This window comes from Lithobates pipiens, unplaced genomic scaffold (genome assembly GCF_037356315.1).
Source record: "Lithobates pipiens isolate NorthernLeopardFrog02 unplaced genomic scaffold, aLitPip1_a1.2 Scaffold_18, whole genome shotgun sequence".
In the NCBI taxonomy this organism is placed as follows: Eukaryota; Metazoa; Chordata; class Amphibia; order Anura; family Ranidae; genus Lithobates; species Lithobates pipiens.
Window position 1 is genome coordinate 429,510,857 of NW_027507758.1, and position 21,717 is coordinate 429,532,573.

General features: G+C 42.7%; 2 protein-coding genes across 3 annotated transcripts in view; one reads left to right on the top strand and one right to left on the bottom strand.

Moving 5' to 3' along the window:
* The window catches only part of SMC4 (structural maintenance of chromosomes 4), a 97,372-nt gene extending 97,029 nt beyond the window's left edge, over positions 1 to 343 (bottom strand). Inside the window, exon 1 of the mRNA XM_077488063.1 lies at positions 166 to 343. The gene's annotated coding sequence lies outside the window, so the exon portion shown is untranslated. The remainder of the gene's footprint in view (positions 1 to 165) is intronic.
* Positions 344 to 997: 654 nt separating this feature from the next.
* The window catches only part of IFT80 (intraflagellar transport 80), a 189,469-nt gene continuing 168,749 nt past the window's right edge, over positions 998 to 21,717 (top strand). The window contains exons 1-2 of one of the 2 annotated variants that reach the window (XM_077488065.1): positions 998 to 1,219; positions 14,550 to 14,646. In XM_077488065.1, coding sequence (XP_077344191.1) covers positions 14,612 to 14,646 — 35 coding nt within the window. In that variant the 5' untranslated portion in view covers positions 998 to 1,219; positions 14,550 to 14,611. The remainder of the gene's footprint in view (positions 1,220 to 14,549; positions 14,647 to 21,717) is intronic. The other variant, XM_077488064.1, reaches the window with a different exon arrangement.

Here is a 21,717-nt window from a genome sequence, read left to right on the forward strand (position 1 = left end):
CGGTAGGTGACAGTCGGTGTCCCTGGGAGACCGATGACAGAAGAGTAGAGTGTGGCACTACAAGTCGCAGCACGAGCCGGTCGGTCCATGTGGGGCAGACATGACAGCTGGCTGTGCCTGTCATCCCGCTAAAAGTAATAAAAGGCTAAGTCCGGTCTAATTCACCTTTCCAGCGGCTCGGGGCGGACCGCCTGTATCCCGGGATGCCTGGTGAATTTTTTGCCGATTTTTCCGGTAGTGTGGGGCGGTCTGTGAACGTGTTTTCCCCGGTGTGGAGCGCCGTGCTCAGTCCCTGCCTGCTCTCCGCTCTGATACTCCACTCGAAAATGGCGCCCAAAATCCAAACTCAAAGCGAAGTTCGTTACAAACGCGCAGGGGATTGTGGGAGCCGCCAGTCAGATTTGAAAAAAAAAAATGGAGCCGTCTGCCATTTTCCCAGCGGCTCCGCACAGCAGCCCGTGACGCGGCTACAGGAGAGCCATTGGGCAGAACGGTGGGGGCACTGTATGGGCGCAGCACGCCACAACGCTCACTGTAATAACGGTCATTACAACAGGCAAAGATACAAATTGACGGTTACTGGACTACCAGGCGGTTTGAATGGGGCGGGGATTGGTTGCGGAGCAACAGATAGGGGCGTGTCGAAATGGAGAGGGCCTCGGTGGGACGGTCCCTTGATTAGCATTAGTTAGTTGAGGTGACTGGGCAACTGGTCACGTGCCTATCTCGTAGAGCCGCCATATTTCATTCAGGCAAAGCTCCAGGAAAACTTTAACGGTTACAATATATATATAAATAAATAACCGAATGTTCAAAGCTAACAAAGAACCAGCGAGACGAGGTCCGAAATCCTTAACGTGCTGAAGAAAATGCTGGAAAGCACGCGCATAAGTCTCATTCTAGGAGACCATTGCCAGTTTCTTGCCAGAAACAAAAATGGAGGGCACGGAACCCAGGCGTCAGAGAATGCGGTGGTTTCCAGTGTTTTACCTATCCACTGTACTCTTTTACGCGATTTCAATGTGGATGTTTTGGCTCTGGTACTAACGTTCTGTTACTAAGCTGTGGGACTTATACGCCTTTTCCTGAGTTTACTACTTGCCCAAGAGATTTGCCGGGTGAAATCTCGCGATACGTAACCATAGTGACGGAACGCGCTGACAGTGGTGTTGGTGAGGCAGAAAGGAAGGAGGCCCGGAGCTGTGTGATCGGGCGACAGGTAATGGAGCGGCCCTATATGGATTGTTTATATATAGAGAGACTCGTACTGACCCTCCATCCCAGCCAGTGAGTATGTACCTCCAGTATAGAGATCGTAGATAGACATCACTGAGCTGTGCTGTCCATAGACAGGCAGATGTGATCTAGAGGAGGACAACCCTTGGTAGAAGATGTGACTGTCCTCTGCTAACAAGCTACAATCCTTCCTCACCTACTGACACTTCCTCTGACTGCACTGAGCTGTGACCATGGGGTATGATGTGTGGCTGAGAACACATTTGATTACTATAGGCCTCCCAGCACACTGACAACTCTTAAGCCTCATACACACGGTACAATTGTTGGCCAACCGAGCATCTGATTTTTGTCTAAAGGGCATGTGCCAGGATCTTGTCTTGCATACTAACGGTACACAATTGTCGTGCCACAAACACGAGCGTAGTAACGTACTACAAGGAATTTTAGCTCTTGAGCGCCACCCTTTGTGTCCCTTCTGCTAATTTTGTGTTTGGTGAGCATTGATTCCGAGCATGCGTGTTTGTACTTTCGACTTATGTGACGGATTTGTGTACACACGATACAAAAATCTGAGGTCAAACTGTTGTCCACCAAAAACTCACTAGCCTGTCATCCAACATTTTTTGGCCCAAAATTGGACAACAATTGTCAAAAGGAGTGTACTAACGGTAAGATTTTGGGAGAACAGTCTGTCAAGAGACATCCCCTGCCAACAATCGTGCCGTGTGTACGAGGCTTTAGGTTGGAGTCACCACTTTGTGTTTCCTGCTTAACCGCTTTCCAGCTGTGAAATGGCGGCTGGGTGGCATGGCTCTTGTTCTGGGTGGACGTCATATGACGGCCCTCCAGAAAGATTGCTCTCGCACACCCGTAGAGGCATGAATCGTGGCGATCGGTGGTGTGTCAGTCTGACACACTGCTACAACGATCTCAGTAAAGAGCCTCTGGCGGAGGCTCTTTACCACGTGATCAGCCGTGTTCAATCACAACTGATTACAATGTAAACAGGAAGAGCCGTTGATCGGCTTTTCCTCACTTGCGTCTGACAGACGTGAGTAGAGGAGAGCCAATCCCCCCCCCACCCAAGACCACCAGGATGCCATCAGAGATGCCACTACACTGGACCACAAGGTATGCCACCCTAGACCATCAGGCAGCTGCCAATCAATGTCCATCCCCAATCCTGCCAGTGCCATCAGTGATGCCTAGCAATGCCATCTATCAGTGCCGCATATCAGTGCCGTCCTTCGACGTTCCTCTCCGGGAGTGGCAATCCCAATCCACCACTCTCTAGACATTGGTGGAACTTGGTCCGGGTAAATACTCCTCCATCTGACATCCGGCCATTCCTCCCCACGCCCACATACAGAAACTCATATGTCGCCGACACCACCACCATCAACACGATACTATGAAACCCTCTTATAGTTAAAATAATATGACCCTAAATGGGGTGGTGGGGGGTCGATGTGGACGTGCTTCCCATCGATAGCCCCTCCGTAGTTATGAAAATCCCACCACTGGGAAAATTGGGAAGCCACAGTCTGCCATTCCTGTGGTGTTGAAGGAAGCTGTGGAGTCAAACAAGAAAAATCAAATTAGTAGTTTTGCACATAAACATTGCAAGCAGATTGGACACAAAATTTTTTGCCCAACATCAGTAAAACATTTTATTGCAAAGAATATTTAAAGGCTAAAATATAAGTCCCAATTATGAGATTCCCCCCCCCTCTTAAGGGGGTGGTGGCGGGGTATGTTTTGAACAGGTAACCCTCTCCACTAAGTAATGGAGTAACAAAGTAATGTGTTACTTTGGCTAGCCCCTCCTTAATTGCACTATTGGCAGCCCACTGGACAGCTAAGCAGTGGCATAATAAAATAAAAAAATGGAAGCTCATTTTTAGATTCTGCAATTACCTGTCAAGATAATAGGAGAACAAAACTTTAAACAATACCATTTGAAAGTATTCAGGCAGGCCCTTGCACTACATGCTTTGGTGAATTCATCCATAAATATGACCACAAAAGAGGTAGTAGGTATAGTGTGTATGGGTTTGGCAAGGTAAGCAGATAGAGGATTGGTATCAGCTGACTTAGCGGTTGTGGGGGAAGGAGGGTTCCAAATGATTTTGGGCACCAAAAAAAAAAACCCTCTAACACTCTGCATGAATTTAAGGACAACAATAACATTTGTACACATTTTAGGGGGTATTTAGGGTAAATCACTACAATGGAGCTGACAATATACATTAAGTGACTAGGCTATAGGTGTATATGGGCCCAGGAGAGCATGCTGGGGAAGTTTGTGAAGGCAAATATGCATGAAGGACAAAAAAGAGCATTAAAAAAATCCAACATGTATGAGGATAAAGGAGACATTCACAGCATATTGCAATCATGGTAATTAGGGAATGATGAAATAAATACAATATATTAGCAAACATTAAATAAATATAATGTCATGTTAAAGGAGAAAATGTACCTTCATATAGTCCTTCTGCAGGACCTGAATATTGTTAGAACAGGTCTCTGGAATAATGATCCCCAGAGCCTGGGGGGAGATGCCTGTTGAGAACTTGAGGTCCTGCAGGCTTCTCCCAGTCTCCAAGTACCACAACGTGGTGATGAGCCTCTGCTTCAGAGTGATGGCTTGCCACATGCAGGTGTCCTGCCTGCTGATATAAGGGTTCAGCAAAGCCAACAGATGGTGAAAAATGGAGTCCGTCATACTAAGATAATTCCTGAAATCATCAGTATTATTCTCCCAGATCTCACGAAGCAAAGGCATGTGCGAGAATTGGTCATGCTGGAGCAACCAATTCTTTGTCCATGAACTGCTCCTCGCCCTGTTCATGGACTGGGCTTGTGTCAAAGCTAGAAGCCCAACACCAAGCCCCTGCAAAGCACGAACTCTACGACGAGCATGTACCCGCAACATGGCTTCAAAAGTTTTAGTGGCACTTTACCGTAGTTTTAGCGGCGCTATTCAGCCACTAGTGGGCACTTTTAACCCCCGCTAGCAGCCGAAAAAAAAGGGTGAAAAGCACTGCTGCCGAAGCGCTTTTCAGGCTCTTCGGCAGCACTGCCCATGCATTCCAATGGGCAGGGGTGGTGGAGGAGTGTCGTATACACCACTCCACCACTGCCCCAAAGATGCTGCTTGCAGGACTTTTTCTAATATCCTGCAAATGCACCACCCCAGTGTGAAAGCATTTGGGCTCTCACACTGGGGCTGAGGTATTTGCCAGGCGCTTTACAGGTGCTATTTTTAGCCCAAAAGCACCTGAAAAATGCCCCCGTGTGAAAGGGGTATTCAAGCTGCACGATTCTGGATAAAATTCGATTTTTTATTTTTTATTTTTTGCTTGGAATAAAGGTCATGATTCTCTCACGATTATCAGCGTAACATTGTGTTTCACATTATACAAACAAATTGGGCTAACTTTACGGTTTAGTTATTTTTATTTTTTTTTAAAACATAAAGTATAAAAGTGGAACTTCTGCTTTAAGCACTCCTCCATGCCACACTCCTTACATGCCACATTTAATGTAAATTTTCTTGGGGGGGGGGGGAGAGGGGGTGACTACTTTGGAGAGGGACTTCCTGTCCCACTTCCTCCTTTCACCTACGGGCTGCCTAGGCGACTCCTCCTCTCCCCCTACGCAGCCCCTCCCTCTCGGCAATCTTCTGGGACACGTGACAGGCCCTGGAAGATTGCCTGACCACTGGGAATGCGCCATGCGTGCACGGCCATGAATCCACAAGTTGTCACTGCTGGGTGCCCACAGTTCCAATGGATGCGCAGAGGAGAGGGAGAGGAGTGGGGCTGCGTGTGGCCGCACCGCTGGACCGTGGAACTGGTAAGTGTCTTTTTATTAAAAGTCAGCAGCTAAACTTTTTGTAGCTGCTGACTTTTGATTAAAAAAAAAAAAGCCTGCAACTCTGCTTTAAAGAGGAGGTCCAGCCCCTCCCCATAAAAAAATTAAAAGTCAATAGCTACAAATACTGCAGCTGCTGACTATTAATATATAGACACTTACCTGTCCAGGGAGCCTGGTTTCCATCTTCTCAAAAGAATAAGCCTCAGAATAAGAGGCCTTTTTTGTGGCTTTCAGAAAAAAGTCAATTTTAAGGCCAATAGGCAACAGGCAAAGAAGAAGTATTCTTTTAACAAAGACGAGCAAAAAGGGGGGGGGGCACTCTTTGCTCCTTCAGCCCCTACCAAAAATCCCCAGTGATGCCAGAGCGGTGGTAGGAGGGAGATTGGGCCATTTCATCAAGGAATGGGCAGAGATTTCCAGCAATCCTTTTATCTTCCAAATGATAGAGGTTACAGTTTGGAATTCAAAAGCCCCCACCCCAGAGGTTTTTTCTTACTCATCTGCCAAGGGACCAAGAGAGATGTCAGGCCATGGTGAATCTGATTGCGATGTGGGAAACAGAGGGTGCTATATCGCCCGCTCCAGGAGATCAAAAATTAAGAGGATTTTATTCTCACATCTTTGTAAGGAAGGAAGGCTTCCTGGTAAGGAAGGCTTCTGGTGGGTTTCGGATGGTCATCAATTTAAGCGTCCTGAACAGAGTCATAGTCTACAGACGATTCCGGATGGAAAACATTTATTCTGTAAGGAATCTGTTATTACCAGGAGTGTTAATGGTAACTCTGGATCTTTAGAATGCTTATCTTCATGTACCATCAAAAGTGCCTCAGATTTGCAGTTCTCATGGAGAACGGTCCAAGTCATTGGCAGTTCAGAGCCCTCCCTTTTGGTCTCTTGGCAGCACTAAGGATTTTCACGAAAATCTTGGCCTATTTTCGGATACAGAGGGTATCGATCGTTCCATATTTAGACTATTTTTTGGGCTTTGACCGAGAGAAAGAGCCTTGTTCAGGATCTACAATTGCTCTTGCGTACCTTTCAGAAATTGGGTTGAAGGTCAATCAGCGGAAGTCTTGCCTTGTTCCCTCCCAGAGCATGCCCTTTTTGGGTTACCTAATAGACACTGTTGCCCAAAGATTTTTCTTCTGGAATAAAAGATTTTAAAGATTCTTCTCTCCGTGCAGAACTTCAGGTTGCTTCCACAGGCCTCCCTTCGTCAGGTCATGCAGTTATTATGCTTAATGACTGCAGCCATTCCAGGGGTGCCATGGGCCCAATTGCATTCCAGGCCCCTTCAGGTGTTTCTTCTGCATCATTGGGATCACAGAAAAAGCTTTGAATCATCTCGTACAGCTTCCAAGAGAGGATTTTCTCAATCTGTCCTGGTGGGAGCAGCGGGAATATCTGCAGGGATGGAAGGACTGGGTACAGAATTCCCCAATGAAAATTACTACAGATGGCAGTCTGTGGAGCTGGGGAGTTCACTCAGGGGACTGACAGGCCCAGGGAGCCTGGCTGCCAGAGGAAGCATATGACTCATCGAATTTCAGAGAACTGTTAGCAGTGGGGAAGGCTTTAGTTGCTCTGAAGGAGAGGGTCAATTCAAAGGACCTGTTGATTTTTTCAGACAATCCTACGACCATGGCATACCTAAACAAGCAAGGGGGCACTTGCTCGGATACTCTTCTATTGTTAACCCAGCAGATTCTGTCCTGGGCAGAGAACAAGGTTTAAGGTTGAACTGGATGGACTTGTGTCTTTTTTCAACCTGACTAACTATGTAACTATATGTAACAAGGGCGGTGCACATCAGTGGGACAGCAAAAGTTCTGGCGGACTATCTGAGCAGAATAAACATCAGTGCCAGCAGTTGGGAACCGAATCAAGACACATTCCAGGAGATAGTGTTAAAGTAGGTTGTTCCCAGAGTGGACCTTTTTTGCATTCAGTCTCAACAAGAAACTACCTGTTTTTTTTGTTTTTGTTTTCTGGAGTCCTAGGGGACAGATGCGCTCTTCTTCCCAGGGATTTTATATCTAGCCTACGCCTTCCCTCCATTTCCTCTCTTACCGCTGGTAGTTCGGAAGATTGTTCAAGACCAATCAGTAATTATCCTGATTGCCCCTTGGTGGCCCAGGAGGAGTTTGTTCTCCTTGCTGAGAGCTCTCTCCATAGAACCCCCCTGGGGCCGTGCTCCATCCAAACTCTCAGACCTTCCATTTGACAGCCTGGAGGCTGAGCAGCGCATCCTACAGCTAAGGGGGTGTTTAGAGTGGGTTATTGAGACTATCCTGGACAGCCGTAAGTTAGTCACAAGAAAGATCTATGGGAAAGTTTGGAAAACTTTGGTTTCCTGGCAGAACAAGACAGGGATAGATTCTTTTTCTACTGCCTATGTTTTAGATTTTTTTACAGAGGGGAGTGAAGAAAGGGCTTTCTGTCAGAACCCTTAGGGTTCAGGTTGCTGCACTGTCTCTGCTGAAAAAAGACTACCTTTGGTCAGGAGGTTCCTTTCAGCCAAAACTAGGCATACAACCGGGGCTGTTAAACAGATTCCTCCCTGGGATATGTGGTTAGTATTAAATGCTCTCACTAGGGCTCCTTTTGAGCCATTGCATGAGGCCTGTTTGAAATCGATTTCCTTAAAGATTACCTTTCTTTTGGATATAAAGTCAGGGAGAAGGAGTTCTGATCTAGAGTCCCTTTCCTGAAAGGATCCTTTCCTGAGAATTTTAGAGGACAAGGTAGTGATTAGGCCCAATCCTTTGTACTTGCCTAAAGTTCCTTTCAGTTTTCACAGGTCCAAGGAGGTAGTGCTTCCAATTTATTGTTCCTCCCCCAATAATGCAGAAGAGGAAAGATTTTTTTTTTTAGACCTGAAAAGATGCCTTCTGCTTTATCTAGAAACATTTAGGAGATCCTCCCAACTCTTAGTGTTGTTCATTGGCCCCAAGAAGGAGCCCAAATCATCTAAAAGTCCCTTTTCCAGATGGATTAGAAAAGCAATTTGCAAAGCTTACAGAGCATCAGGTCACATCCCTCCTTCCAGAGTTAGAGCTCATTCAACGAGTTTTTTGGCCACATCATGGGCATAAAGAGCGGGAACATCTTGGGAAGAAATTTCTAAAGCTGCTGTCTGGTCCTCCTCTCATACATTCTTCAAGCATTAGATTTCAGATGCTCTCTAGCCAGGACCTCTCCTTTGGTAAGAAAATGCTTCAGGCTGTCATCCCTCCTTAAGGTATAGAATCTTGCTTCTCCTCTCAAGTAGCTATCCTGGAAGATGAGGGGGAAAACCCCGTTAGACTTACCGGTAACAGTATTTCCAGGAATCTTCCAGGACAGCGTCTATATTCCCAACCTATTGTGTATTCACTGGTCTCCTTTTGTTTACCTGGTGGGGGTGTTTTAGTGTGTTTCTGTTATTCCTCTGCCAAGTGCACTTTTGGTGGAGGTTTACTTGATCTTCTGAGGGTCAAGAGGAGAGAGGGCGGCCTTTTAAATTGTGTCTGATTTTGTGTTTCCTGTAGAGGGCGGAGCCATTCAGCTCTCAAGTAGCTGTCCTGGGAGATTCATGGAAATACCGTTACCATTACCGTAAGTCTAACGGGGGTTTTGTTTGCAGAGACATGAGTTCACATCAGTTTCCCTCAGTTTTCATGCACGCTTCAGTGAGCTTTTATGCACATTGACATTAGTTTTCATGTGTGTCAGTTATGTGCCCTGTTCATTCTACAGTGTTGCTATCGCAACAGTATTTTTCTGCACAGAAAACTGCATACATGCTGCAGATTCCTGCGCAGAAAAAATCTGCACCTGATACCAGTGTTGTGGTGTCAACAGGCCAGGCACATAGAGAACAATTGTTTTTTTGTGCCCTTGATGAACATGTGCAGAAAAACTGACATCTCTGCACATGGTGTGAATTAGGCCTTATAATGAACTGCTCTGTGCAACGATTTTACATAAACCGGTTCCTCACCTTCTCTTTGGCTGTCCCCTGCTGGTGCTATCCACGTGTTAATTTTGACAGCAAATTTTGATTTAGTCTTAGGACTAAAATGGCATTTTAGTTTTAGTCCTTTTATAGTCTTCTGCAAGTGTTTTAGTTTTAGTCTTATTTAGTCGACTAAAACTAATTTTAGTTGTCTAAAATCAAATAGGTGTAGTTTAAATTGTAATGCATTATTTAAGCATTTCTCTGCTATTTCCAAACTCATTATATGCTGATGCAGGAGTGGAAAATCGAATATGTTGTTGTTATTAATGGTTACGTTTGAACATGCACTAAAGACACAGATTTAGTCGCTGTATAACGTCTCTATTTAAGTAAAACCGATTCGTCAAGAATATTGCTGTTTTGACAAAGGCGTAACGTAAAAAAACACAAAACCCCCCCAAAAAATAAGAACTCTTTGTGTGACTGTCATGCCAACAGTAAAACATCCTGAGACCATTCATATGTGCGGTTGGCTGCTTCTCAGCCAAGGGAGTGTTGGGATCACTCACAATTGTGTCTAAGAATACAGCCATGAATAAATGGTACAAAAACATCCTCAGGCTCTGAGAACAACTTCTAACCATCTAAGAACAGTTGTTGATGAACAACAATGCCTTTTCCAGCATGATGGAGCTCCTTGCCATAATGCAAAAGTTGTTCTAACTAAGTGGTTTGGGGAAGTGGGAACAAAAAATTAAAATTTTGGGTCCATGGCCAGGAAACTACCCAGACCTTAATACCTTTGAGAACTTGTGGTGAACTGCTGGTCATGGTCAATCCCATTTCAAGAGGCTGGTGAGTGAACCAAAAAAACCCCACAAATTCTGACAAGCTGCAAGCATTGATTATGCAAGAATGTGCAGTGCCACTGCCTGTGCCAGATCAGTCAGGATGTGGCACAGAAGTTGATTGACAACATTCAGTGGCAACATTCCATGGCAGGCCCAGGGCGAACTGTAGCAGAGGTCTTGAAAAAGAAGGGTCAACACTGCAAATATTGACCCTTTGCATAAACTTAATGTAATTGTCAATAAAAGCATTTGACACTTATGGAGTGCTATACCAGATACGTCTGACACAAAAAGATTTAAAAACACTGAAGCAGCACTGTCAGACATTGTCAAAATAATTAATTGGTGTTATTTTGGCCATAGCTGTACATGTATATGGCCAAGTACAGCATGCACATAGACAGCAGCACGCTGCAAGTCTGGCACAGGCACAGCATAATAAGGGTACTGATTATTTCTACAATAAGAATAAGTTTACTTTATTATTTAAACAGTTCTAATTCTCATATACATTCAAAGAAAAAGTCACAATGACAATAATAGAGGTAAATATCCCACTAAAAGACTACCAGGGCAGGACCCCGGCGTAAGGGAAGGCTCAAAGGCTGCCCCTTTTGACCATCCGTTTCTGATCTATTTTTCTTTTTCATTAGTGTGAGATTTACCTATATTGTCAAATTTGTCAATGCTAAGAGAGAGAGTACAAGACAAGTTGATAAAAAGTGGTGTTTGTTGTTATTGTTCCACATAATAATGGCATTTGTAGCCTGAGCCTCAGCCTCTGCTTTTTTCCTCTGAATTTAATTGACAATTAAAACTGTTGAGCTATTTTGAGTAGGGCTGTTATTGTTATTGTAATTTTCGTGTTCAATTAATCGTTTTTTTTTTAAATAGATTAATTATAACAATTTTGAATTTTGACCAAATATGGGTGAAAGACACCTACCTTGGACCTGACCCAACCTCTATTTTGAAACAATCTCTATAAATGAACAGAAAAAGGAAAAAAAAGTCAATTCATTATTGGCCAACACTATAATACAATATAATTCTAAATATACTCATTTGTTGTCATTTTCATTTTATTGTACTTACTTAATCAATATTGACCCAATTAATTTTTAAAATGTCTCCCCTTTCAATATATTTTTTTTTTATTATTATATTTTTTTATTTTATTTACCCCTTTGAGTGAGGGTGGGACTGGTGCACTCTGGTTTCCACTTCGGGGTTGCGATGTGCCTAGTTCGCTTCCCCTGCCCATCTCTTTGCTGACGGGGGTGGGACGTGACCTCGGCGCATCGGTGTCATGGCAACACGCCCTGCACGCAGCGTCATTTGACGCTGTATTGTAGGAGGTAGTGTTCTTTGTCATCATACGCCTCCGCGTCGGATGAGTGGGCATCCACCGCGATCGTCAGTTCGCGGAGGACGAGTCCCCTCATCCCTGCACGCTGTTCCGGCGTTTCATGACGCTGGCGTGAACACGCCCCGGATCCGGGGTATTTCAGTGGCGGGCTTTATTGCCGGCTCAATCCCTGCACTATCGCCGGCCGGGAATATCCAACTTGCACAACTCTCCGCAAACCCTAGGTAAATACATCTGTTACACTTTGGTTATTTACATGTGTCACACTTTGGTCAATCACACTTTTTAGCGATCACATTTACACTCTCATGGCACCAACATATATATTTTTTTATATATCCATAACGGTATTCTTAGCCTACACATATCTATTACTAAAAAATTTTCTTCATTAATTACTCCACATTTTTTATTTTTATCACTAGAATTGCAAGTTCACGTGGTATATTTGCACATTCCCGAGCGATGATGCAGTGTGGTGTTCTGGTGATTGTGTCGGCTGGTTTTCCCTGGTCCGGGGTTCACCCACTTGGGGGATGTTCTTTGCCTCAACCCCGGTTGAGACCATATGTAGCCCAGACCACCATTAAATTTCACCCTAGGAGTTTTGATCCTATCCATTGGCATTTAGTGAGTATTTTGGAAACTATATATCTCTTAGACCTACCCTCTACCTAAATAGATGATTCCCTTTGTTATTTAATTAAAATGTATTTATTTTATTTCTCTCTAGCCCATATCTATATGCATCTGACTCCTGAAGATTGGTACAAAACCATGAAACGCGTAGAGTTAATATCTTATGGATGCTTTAATTTTCTTATATAACCTTAAATTTATTGCTTTGTTGATTCTTTTTATATATATATATATATATATATATATATATATATATATATATATATATATATATATGGTTGTATTAACCACATCAATTGCCTTCTGTATTTTTATTGTTTGTATCACTATGTCCAATGATCAATTATATTAAATATTTTATACGAATATTAATTATAACACACATACAGATCCAACTACTTTTAGCCGATCTCCTTGCATTGCAACTCTACGTTAGTCAGTGGTAAATGTGGTATACACTATATACAATCACCCGACACTAGTTTGTTTCCACAATCCATGACTTAACTTCACAGTTCACACAAATACATTTTAAATTCAAACTGTAGCAATGACGTAAGGTTTTTTTTTTTTTTTTTTCACAGTAGCGTGACAATTCCCCCACCTCAGGTTTAACTAATCACTCTCACCTTATGGCATGGGCCCCTGTGCAAACAGGTAGTCATGCAAGCGGGTATCAAAAGGGTTAACACGGACCATAAACTTCTCTCACGTCTCCTTAGATCTCAGCAAGGACGCCAGGTCATGGGTAGAAAGAAAAGATCTAAGTGCTCACCGTTTAAGTATAAGATTTGATTTTTGTGTTCAAACACAAACTACTCACATAAAGATGATAAAAACACAGCATGTAAAGCTGACAATCATGTTAGTTCCGCAGGGCAGCAGCGGGTGATGTCATGCATAGCTCCTCCCCCGTAAGCGTTACGTTCAATCAGAACTTCAACGTCACCGGACTCTTCCCCCTTCCCTTCGTTAGCAGACGGAGATACTTGGGGAAGGAGGGAGGAGTCCAATGACGTCAGTGTCCGTGATGTCACCGGATCTCCATGGAACTCTTTTGATCGATCAAAAAAATTAATCGATTAATCAAGGAATTGATCTTTAATTTCCACAGCCCTAATTTTGAGTCTTCCTATTGCAATAAGCATAACCCACAAGTATTAAGTATGCTTCTTATGTTAGAAATACCTGAAGAGAATAATAAAACACTTATTTGTTTCGATTCATTTTAAGGAAAGCACTTTGTGCCAACATGACCCTTGCTCTATTCCGCCAGCCTCTAGAGAGGTCACCTGTAACACTAAAAACCCTCTCTGCAAAGGCTTGAGAAGCTGGCATACCCAGCAGGTCTAGTGCAAAAGGTTTTAGTTGGTGATAAAAAGTGTCAAAAAACAGCCAAAAATCTGTTAAGGCGTCCTCACTGATGGCAACTTGTGCAAAAGCTCTTCCTTATATTTTCTGATCTGCTGCTCTGTGCTGTTTGGGGAGATCCTCTGCCTGGGTCTTCTGCGGAATTTAGAAAGAAACCAAAAGACTGGCTGCTTAGATGTAGATGCTGGTGGCGGTGCTTCTTCCACTTCCTGCAATAGTTCTTCCACCACATAATTTTCTTCAGATAATTCCTCATGTTGTTGTGTGAGTGTGTGTGTATGTGTGGCAATGTGGATTTTCTTGCGGGATACTCCTTTGCCTTTTTAAGCAGTTCCTGAATATTCTCATCTGCCACATCAAGGGTTTCACAGACGATAGGGTTGACAAAACAAGCAGCTGCTGCAAGTGGAAAGAACATTTCATCAGTTGGATCTAAAGCCTCATACACACGGTCGGACTTTGTACAAACTTTTCCGTGGACTTTTGTACAAAGGGCGTGGTCCACAAGTTTGTATTGCATACACACGGTCGGACTTTTTGACAACAAACACGAACGTAGTGACGTCACAACGTACTGACGCCACTTCAAAAGAGGACGTTCAATGACTCCAGCGCCACCTTTGGTCAACTTCTGTATTGTTGTCTGATCTTTTGCATTGGTTCTGAGCATGCGTGTTTGTACCTTGTACAAAAGTCCGATGCTTTTGCATACACACAGTCGGAATTTGCTCCATCGGACTTTTGTTGCCAGAAAGTTTGTCCATTCGCACAGCCAACAAAAGTCCAATGAAAACAGAAAAAGTTTGTCCGATGGAGCATACACACAGTCGGATGTTGCTCCAAAACAGCTAATTTGCATGTTTGTTGTCAAAAAGTCTGACCATGTGTACGGGCCTTAAGAATAAAGCAAAACGCTGGTTCAAACTCCCTTTCCTCTTCTGTGCAATTGTAGCAAGGTCTTGGTAGCTAGTGTTCTGTTTAAAGTCCTCAAGATGGCTGAGCAGATCAAAGAGGCCAGGGACAGCCAGGGAAATGGACATGGTGTCACTCAGGAGGGTTTTAGTATGTTCTGCAAAAGGCAGCAGTAGGTCATGCAAAGATGTGAGCTTTTGACAGCGTTGCTTTCCTTGTTGCTCTTAGCTTCAGCTCTATCTGAGAAATTTTATTAGAAAATGTTTTTCATGACATGGCCTTGAAGCCCCAATAACATGATGTTAAAAAGAAATGTTATGACTGCTTCTTCTTTATTCTAATGCAGGTGAAGTAAATTTTCCACTCCTGAAGAATCCAGGATTCATCACTTGGTTTCACCTCAGCAAAATGAGACTCAAGACTTCTTTGTTAAAGGAACCAAAACATATCCTTTGCTTTGAATGATTTCAAACCAGTCCACCTTAATCCCTTCATGACTAGGGTCAAAATAACCCTTAACGTCCAAATCTAGGTTTGCAACTTTGCATAATTCCTTCCACTGACAACAAAAACTGGACACTATTTCTCCCCCTAATTCCAAAGATCGGGCAATGTTTACTCCCACTGGGCACAGACCGACTCCCCTAAAGTCTGTAGGACTGGCCCTTTCTTTTGAATGTTTGGAGACCCCTGACATAGTATATCCAGGTGGATTATACCTTGTTTTTTTCTTCAGGACAGATTGGGTTTTCATTTAGTGGGAAATGGTAATGGATATCTCCTGATTTTGTTTCATTATGAAAGGAGAACTCTCAAAATATATAAAAAAATAAATCATTTATTTTTTAAACTTTAGCCTTTTATTTTTATGCTATTGCCATGACCCACCACCAAAAACCCTAAACAATGAATTCTACTCCTGATGATCACAGCAATACAACGTATGCGTGTGATTTGTTCTTTGCACTGTAGTGCCATCCTCGTGAGGGCCTCTGGAAGATGACTGACTCCGAAGATTGCCCTGACCTTGCAAGCCTCCTGACACCTCTGACACCCTGGGTTCAGACATATTTCAAAGTGATAATGCAATTACACAGACACCAGAATGTAGCAAAGTAAACAAGTATTTTACTTAAGATTTCTGAAGCAGATAAGAAAAAGAATGACCTAGGCCACCCAGATGTTTTAGAACTACATTTCCCATGATGCTCAACTATACCACAGAGTGGCTGAGCATCGTGGGAAATGTAGTTCCAAAACATCTGGGGTGCCAAGGTTTGCCATCACTTACCTAGGCAGATATCTTTCATTGTTAAAAGCTTGCTCTTGGTAAATATGCAAAGGGTATGCAATATGAAGAAAATCACAAAAAGTCAAACTGTAGTAACCAGTAGGTCCTGAAAGAACCTATAAACACAGGTATAAAAGGGAAGAGAATGACTTTTTTTTTATGTCAGACTGCTCCCTTCAAATCCTGATGCCACGGGCCCAACAAGTTTGTGGCACAACTATAAAACAACGCGTTACAAAAAATGCAATAATTATTCTGCATAAAGTTCCCCTTTAATGTGTGCAGATATTTTGCAGTCCTTTTTAAGTAGGGAGAGAAGAGTGGAGGAGTCCTTGTTATGTAGCTATTCAGTGTCTTTAGCTCGCTCAACAAGGGCCCAGAAGGATTGCTGTGCAATGGCGACCAGCAACATAAAATAACATGTGCAAAGTGTTTCCTTTTTTAGGCTTAAATGTAAAGAGATGGGAGAAAGGTGTCTGCGTGCAGTGTCTTTGTGGGTTGTAAACCGTGTGAGCTTCTGCCCGCTCACCAATCCTGATGATACCAAGGCTCAAGGGAATAGGATGTCCCAGAACAGGCTCTTAAATAATCTGCAACCAGTGAAGATTGCCTGGCCGTGCACCTAGCGATGCTGGGATTCTGCTGTAACTTTACTGTATGAGAGTGACCCCCCCCCCAAGAGTCACCAGCTGGTGTTGCAGGATGTCCAGGCAAAGTTAGCCAGAAACTGGCCACAGTACCCATAGTAGGGAAAAGAAACAATAGTATGTAGTAGTAGTGTTTTTTTTTTTTTGTTTTCCCACCTAAACACACTGACCTTTTAATGCCGGCCATACACGGTTCGAATTTCGAAAGAATTTTCTTTCGAAAATCGTATCTAAGAATTTTCGTATGAATTTCGCACCATTAGTGGGCTGCAGAAACAGCCGATTTTCATGCGGAAATAAAATTTGAGGAATCGGACATGTTGGAAATTTTTTGAAAAACGAACGATTTTCTAATCAATGATGGGAGAATCGTGCGAGAAATGTAATAAGAAAGAAAATGTACGGAGAAAAAAGAAAATGTACAGAGAGAAAAGAAAATGTACGGAGAGAAAAGAAGATTCCCGCCCAAGAAAATTCTTTTCTGTAGCAACATGAGGTGAAATTGAAAGCTTGGTCGGCCGAATTTCGAAAATCAATGGTGGCATCATCGGATCAGAAAAAAACACATTTTCTGATTTTGAAAAGAAAATTTGTTTGAAATTCGACCGTGTATGGCCTGCATAAGTCTGGCACACACCAGTATTTTTTTTGTTTTGTTTAACCCAGTGGGCTGAATGATAAAAACTGAAAAGCTCAGGAGGTACCACTGTACTACTAACACTCCAATGTTAGTACAGCAATCTCCTCTGCTGAGTTATTGTGTACTGACAATGGAACCCCCAACCCCCCCCCCCTCCATTAGTGCTCTCAGCCAATGGCTTTTTTTGGTCACAAACCTTCTACAGAAGTCGGCCGCCTTCAACACAGGATGAAGAATGTCTCTATTAAACCAGCCGATGTTGTCTGATATTTGACCATTAACACTCATACTAAATATAATATATGTGGACAGCACAGTGGCAAAGTGGTTAGCACTTCCACCTGACAGCACTAAATAATCTGTTCGAATCCCAACCCCTGCAGTACCTGCCTGGAGTTTCCATGTTCTCCCTGTGCCTGCATTGGTTTCTTCCTACACTCAAAAGACATGCTGGAAGGTTAATTGGTTCCTATGGGCCATAGATGACACTAACTAAAGCTAACAATAACTGACACACTGCCACTAAATGAAAACGAAGGCCTCATGTGCATTGTATGCCCGTGACATTTTTTTTCTCTTACAGTTTAGCAGCAGTGAAATCACTGTAAAAAGCCATTCCTGCATCTTACCATGAATTCTGCCCATTAGAATGCTTTAATGTGGGAATGCGCCTAGCATTAATGTGCGTTGAGCATGAGTCAATGGCTGCGCTGCTATCAATCTATACAATCAGGACACTAGACACCAGCTAGAGATGGTGTACTTGTTCCCGGCCAGAGGATGATAGTGTTCAGGTAAGTAAAACTGGGAGAGCTGGGGGGCTGCAGCACTACAGAAGGTTTTCACCTTAATGCATAGAATGCATTAAGGTGAAAAAACATGAGGGTTTGCAACCCCTTTAAATCTTAAAACAAGCCTGTGTGTATTATACTTGTATCACCAGTGCTAAGACGAATATGCCACCTCTCAACCAGCTCTGCACCATCGGCCGTCAGTGCTCCTTGCATCTGTTACTCAGAATGCTGCTTCCTGTTTCCACGTTCGTCAGCCTCTCAGGTCCCTTCTAGTTTCGTCACACCTCGTGACTTCCTCGGGGAGATGCAAAACATACTGCACTCCTATGATCCATAGGAGAAGTACAGCCAAACGAGCTTTGGCTATACTTCTCCTTTAAGACATGTGTGGTTGTTGGATTTAGACACACATGCCATGTTCACGTGTATCCCCTTTTAGCCAACTATAAGCTAAGGGTTGTACACTCGCATGAGTAATTCAATTGCATGTAATCTGTCACTAGACCATTTATTTTAACAAAAATTTTCCCATGGGATTATTTGTGCATAAATTTTTGTACGCATGTTATTTACTTCTAAAAACCTCCCTTGTTTAGAAATCCGAAAACCCTGAGATTGCTGCTGAGCATCACCATCTTTGATGTATTGTCAGAGCTGTCACTCTACAATATTCCTCTTTGCTCCTCCCCTGCCAGCTACATAAAACATTATGTAGAGAGGTGAGGGACAGAGATGCTGGGCCAGCACATAGGGTAATTTACTTAACCACTTTAATACTGAGTTATAACTAAAAGAAGGCTACAGCGTGGCTTTCTGGTTCTGGGAGGGCATCCATGGGCGTCCATCAAAAATCCCGCCCCTATGCACCCACCGGGGTGCACTTTGGGCGTGCTCTGTGACTGCTGTGTCTTTTGGACACAGCTAATCACAGATCATGGTAAAGGGCCAATCACAGCAACCCTTTACCATGTGATTAGCTGTGCCCAATTACAGCTGATCACATGTAAACAGACTTGTTGGTTATTGGCATACTGTATCTGTGTGTGAGGAAAGTACAGCCGATGCCTGGCAAGGCTGTCAGTACTTTATTTACACTGATAATCAGGGCCACCTTATCAGTACCCATCAGTTCAGCCTCATTAGTGCCCCCTCATCAGTGCACATCAGTGAAAAAGGAAAATTACTTATTTTAATGTTATTCAATACCACCAAAAGATAGCTCTATCTGACTCACAAAATGATAAAAATGTCATATGGATACAGTGTTTCATGACTGCGCAATTGTCATTCAAAGTGCGACAGCGCTGAAAGCTGAAAATTGGCCTGGGCAGGAAGGGGGTGAAAGTGCCTGGTATGAAGTGGTTAAACACTTCCAGAAAAGGAGAGGCCTGTGACATTCAGGTAGATGGAGGTTATGCTGGGAAACAAAATTCTATAGCAAGTTCAAAGGTACATTGAAGTGAATAAAAAATAGTTAATGGAATAGAAAATACTGCAAGAAATCATTAAACATACTTTTTTTCATTTTTAAAGTTGTTGACAGGATAAATAATGGTTAACAGCAGCATACTAAGTATGAATATAAGGGAAACTTAAATTTTAGTTGTGCTCAAAACAAGTCTTTTAGTGTTGCAGCAAGGCAAGATTAATGCCTGGTACACACTTTAAGTTCTTTTTCATTCAACCCAGCGAGCTAACATCACAAGTAACATCACATAATTAGTACAGCAAACTCCCTGCTGAGTTTTTGTGTTCTGATGGGGGATTGTCGCTCACAGCTATTGGCTGCAAGCATTGATCGGCTGCTGTTTTTTCAGCATGCCCCTTCAACAGAAATTCAAAAATACAGAAACAAAAAACTGCGCCAACCCTACAATAAAGAATGTCAAAAAGTAATAACAAAATAAATAGGCATTAACCTTAAATGATTATGACAATGGAAAAACAGCTTAAGTGCATAAAGAACACAGCAATGTGTAAAGTAAAAAACATAAATAAAAGTCCATTCAAAAGAAGTTCCTATGTGGATCCAAATAAGCGTTTGTGACACCGCGGTGATTAGAAACGATCCAAAAGCTCAAAAAAGTGCCCGTCACCATACAATGAATGTGCTTACCAGAGAATAAGCAATTTGGGCATGTGTGTATAATCGATGAGTCCCATCAAAAGATATCCTCCTTTTTGGTGAGTCAAATCTCCATCTCCCAATAATGCCCTCCAGGTATTAATATGCTTCGTGGAGCTCAGTAATTCCCGAAAAAGAAAGGGGCTAACATGGCATGATATCGTTTGAACAATTTATTAAAGAAAAAGGTAGCACACTTACATGTGGATGAGTAAAATACAGCTTTGTATAAATAGTAAAAAAACCGTAGGTTGTCTGACTCAGGGATGTGGGTAGCTTCCACACTGACAACGTCAGGTATGACGAAACGCGTCTGGGAGGGCACGCAGTGACGCCACCACGCTGTTCGAGAGGAGGACGGGCTCTTGTTTTACCGGCCGGTTTTTTTACTATTTATACAAAGCTGTATTTTACTCATCCACATGTAAGTGTGCTACCTTTTTCTTTAATAAATTGTTCAAACGATATCATGCCATGTTAGCCCCTTTCTTTTTCGGGAATTACTGAGCTCCACGAAGCATATTAATACCTGGAGGGCATTATTGGGAGATGGAGATTTGACTCACCAAAAAGGAGGATATCTTTTGATGGGACTCATCGATTATACACACATGCCCAAATTGCTTATTCTCTGGTAAGCACATTCATTGTATGGTGACGGGCACTTTTTTGAGCTTTTGGATCGTTTCTAATCACCGCGGTGTCACAAACGCTTATTTGGATCCACATAGGAACTTCTTTTGAATGGACTTTTATTTATGTTTTTTACTTTACACATTGCTGTGTTCTTTATGCACTTAAGCTGTTTTTCCATTGTCATAATCATTTAAGGTTAATGCCTATTTATTTTGTTATTACTTTTTGACATTCTTTATTGTAGGGTTGGCGCAGTTTTTTGTTTCTGTATACTTGTTTGGTGTTGTATCACATCTATTGCTGCAGCCTGTTTCACATTTAGTACATTTGAGTTTGTTTTTTTCCCTAGCGCGGAATAATTTTTTCCATTTGCAGAAATTCAAAAATGATACTAATTGTTTATAGGGTAGGAGAAGCTACCCACATCCCTGAGTCAGACAACCTACGAAAGGAAGGTTTCCTCTAATGGGACTTTTAGGGGCAAGGACTCCTCAAAAAACAAACAGTTTTGAAAAGTAATAGATTTTATTAGGAAAATTAAACTAGTAGGAAAAAACGTGATGATAATCATCACGTTTTACCTACTTGTTTTTTAACTTTCCTAATAAAATCTATTACTTTTCAAAACAGTTTTGAGGAGCCCTTGCCCCTAAAAGTCCCATTAGAGGAAACCTTCTTTCATAGCTTGGCCCTTCAACAGAAGCCAATGCGTTCGACCGGCTTCTGTCGGACAGGCTGCTGTACACACGGGCCCGAATGTCGACCAGTTTCTATTGAATCGGCTCATATTCAGCCGGTGCGTACCAGGCCTAAGAGGATTGTGTTTGAGCATTATGCGTCCATGATTGAATTGCTTGTGTTTTATACTTTAAGGACAATAGTAGGTGTACTCTAGGGGAAAGGTGCGTAGCATCTTTAACTGGACACACATTCTACATGGTGGAAAATTATAACATTTTAGAAGTCCTAATTAAGCTTATAGTTGCAGAGCGCCAGCTCAGTTTTTTTTTTTCTGGCATTCTAGGATTAATTTACTAACCCTTCACATTTTATCAGTAGTAGCAAGTTATCAATAAGTCCTAAAACTATCCTTTTGTGTTTAAGGTGTAATAATATCTAACTTTTAGAACTATGTCCTGAGAACCTCCTTAGACTTTACAAAATGTCAGTATAAACCCTTTTACACACGGTCGGACATTCCGACAACAAAATCTGTTGGATTTTGTCTGACGGATTTTGTCCGAAACTGGTGTTGCATGCACACGCTCAGACAAAGTTGTCCGAAAATCTGATTGTTCGTAACGTGATGACGTTATTTCGTTACGACGGGACTACGTTCAGGCTAGTAGCCAATAGCTTTGGTCTAGGAATTTGATTTGAG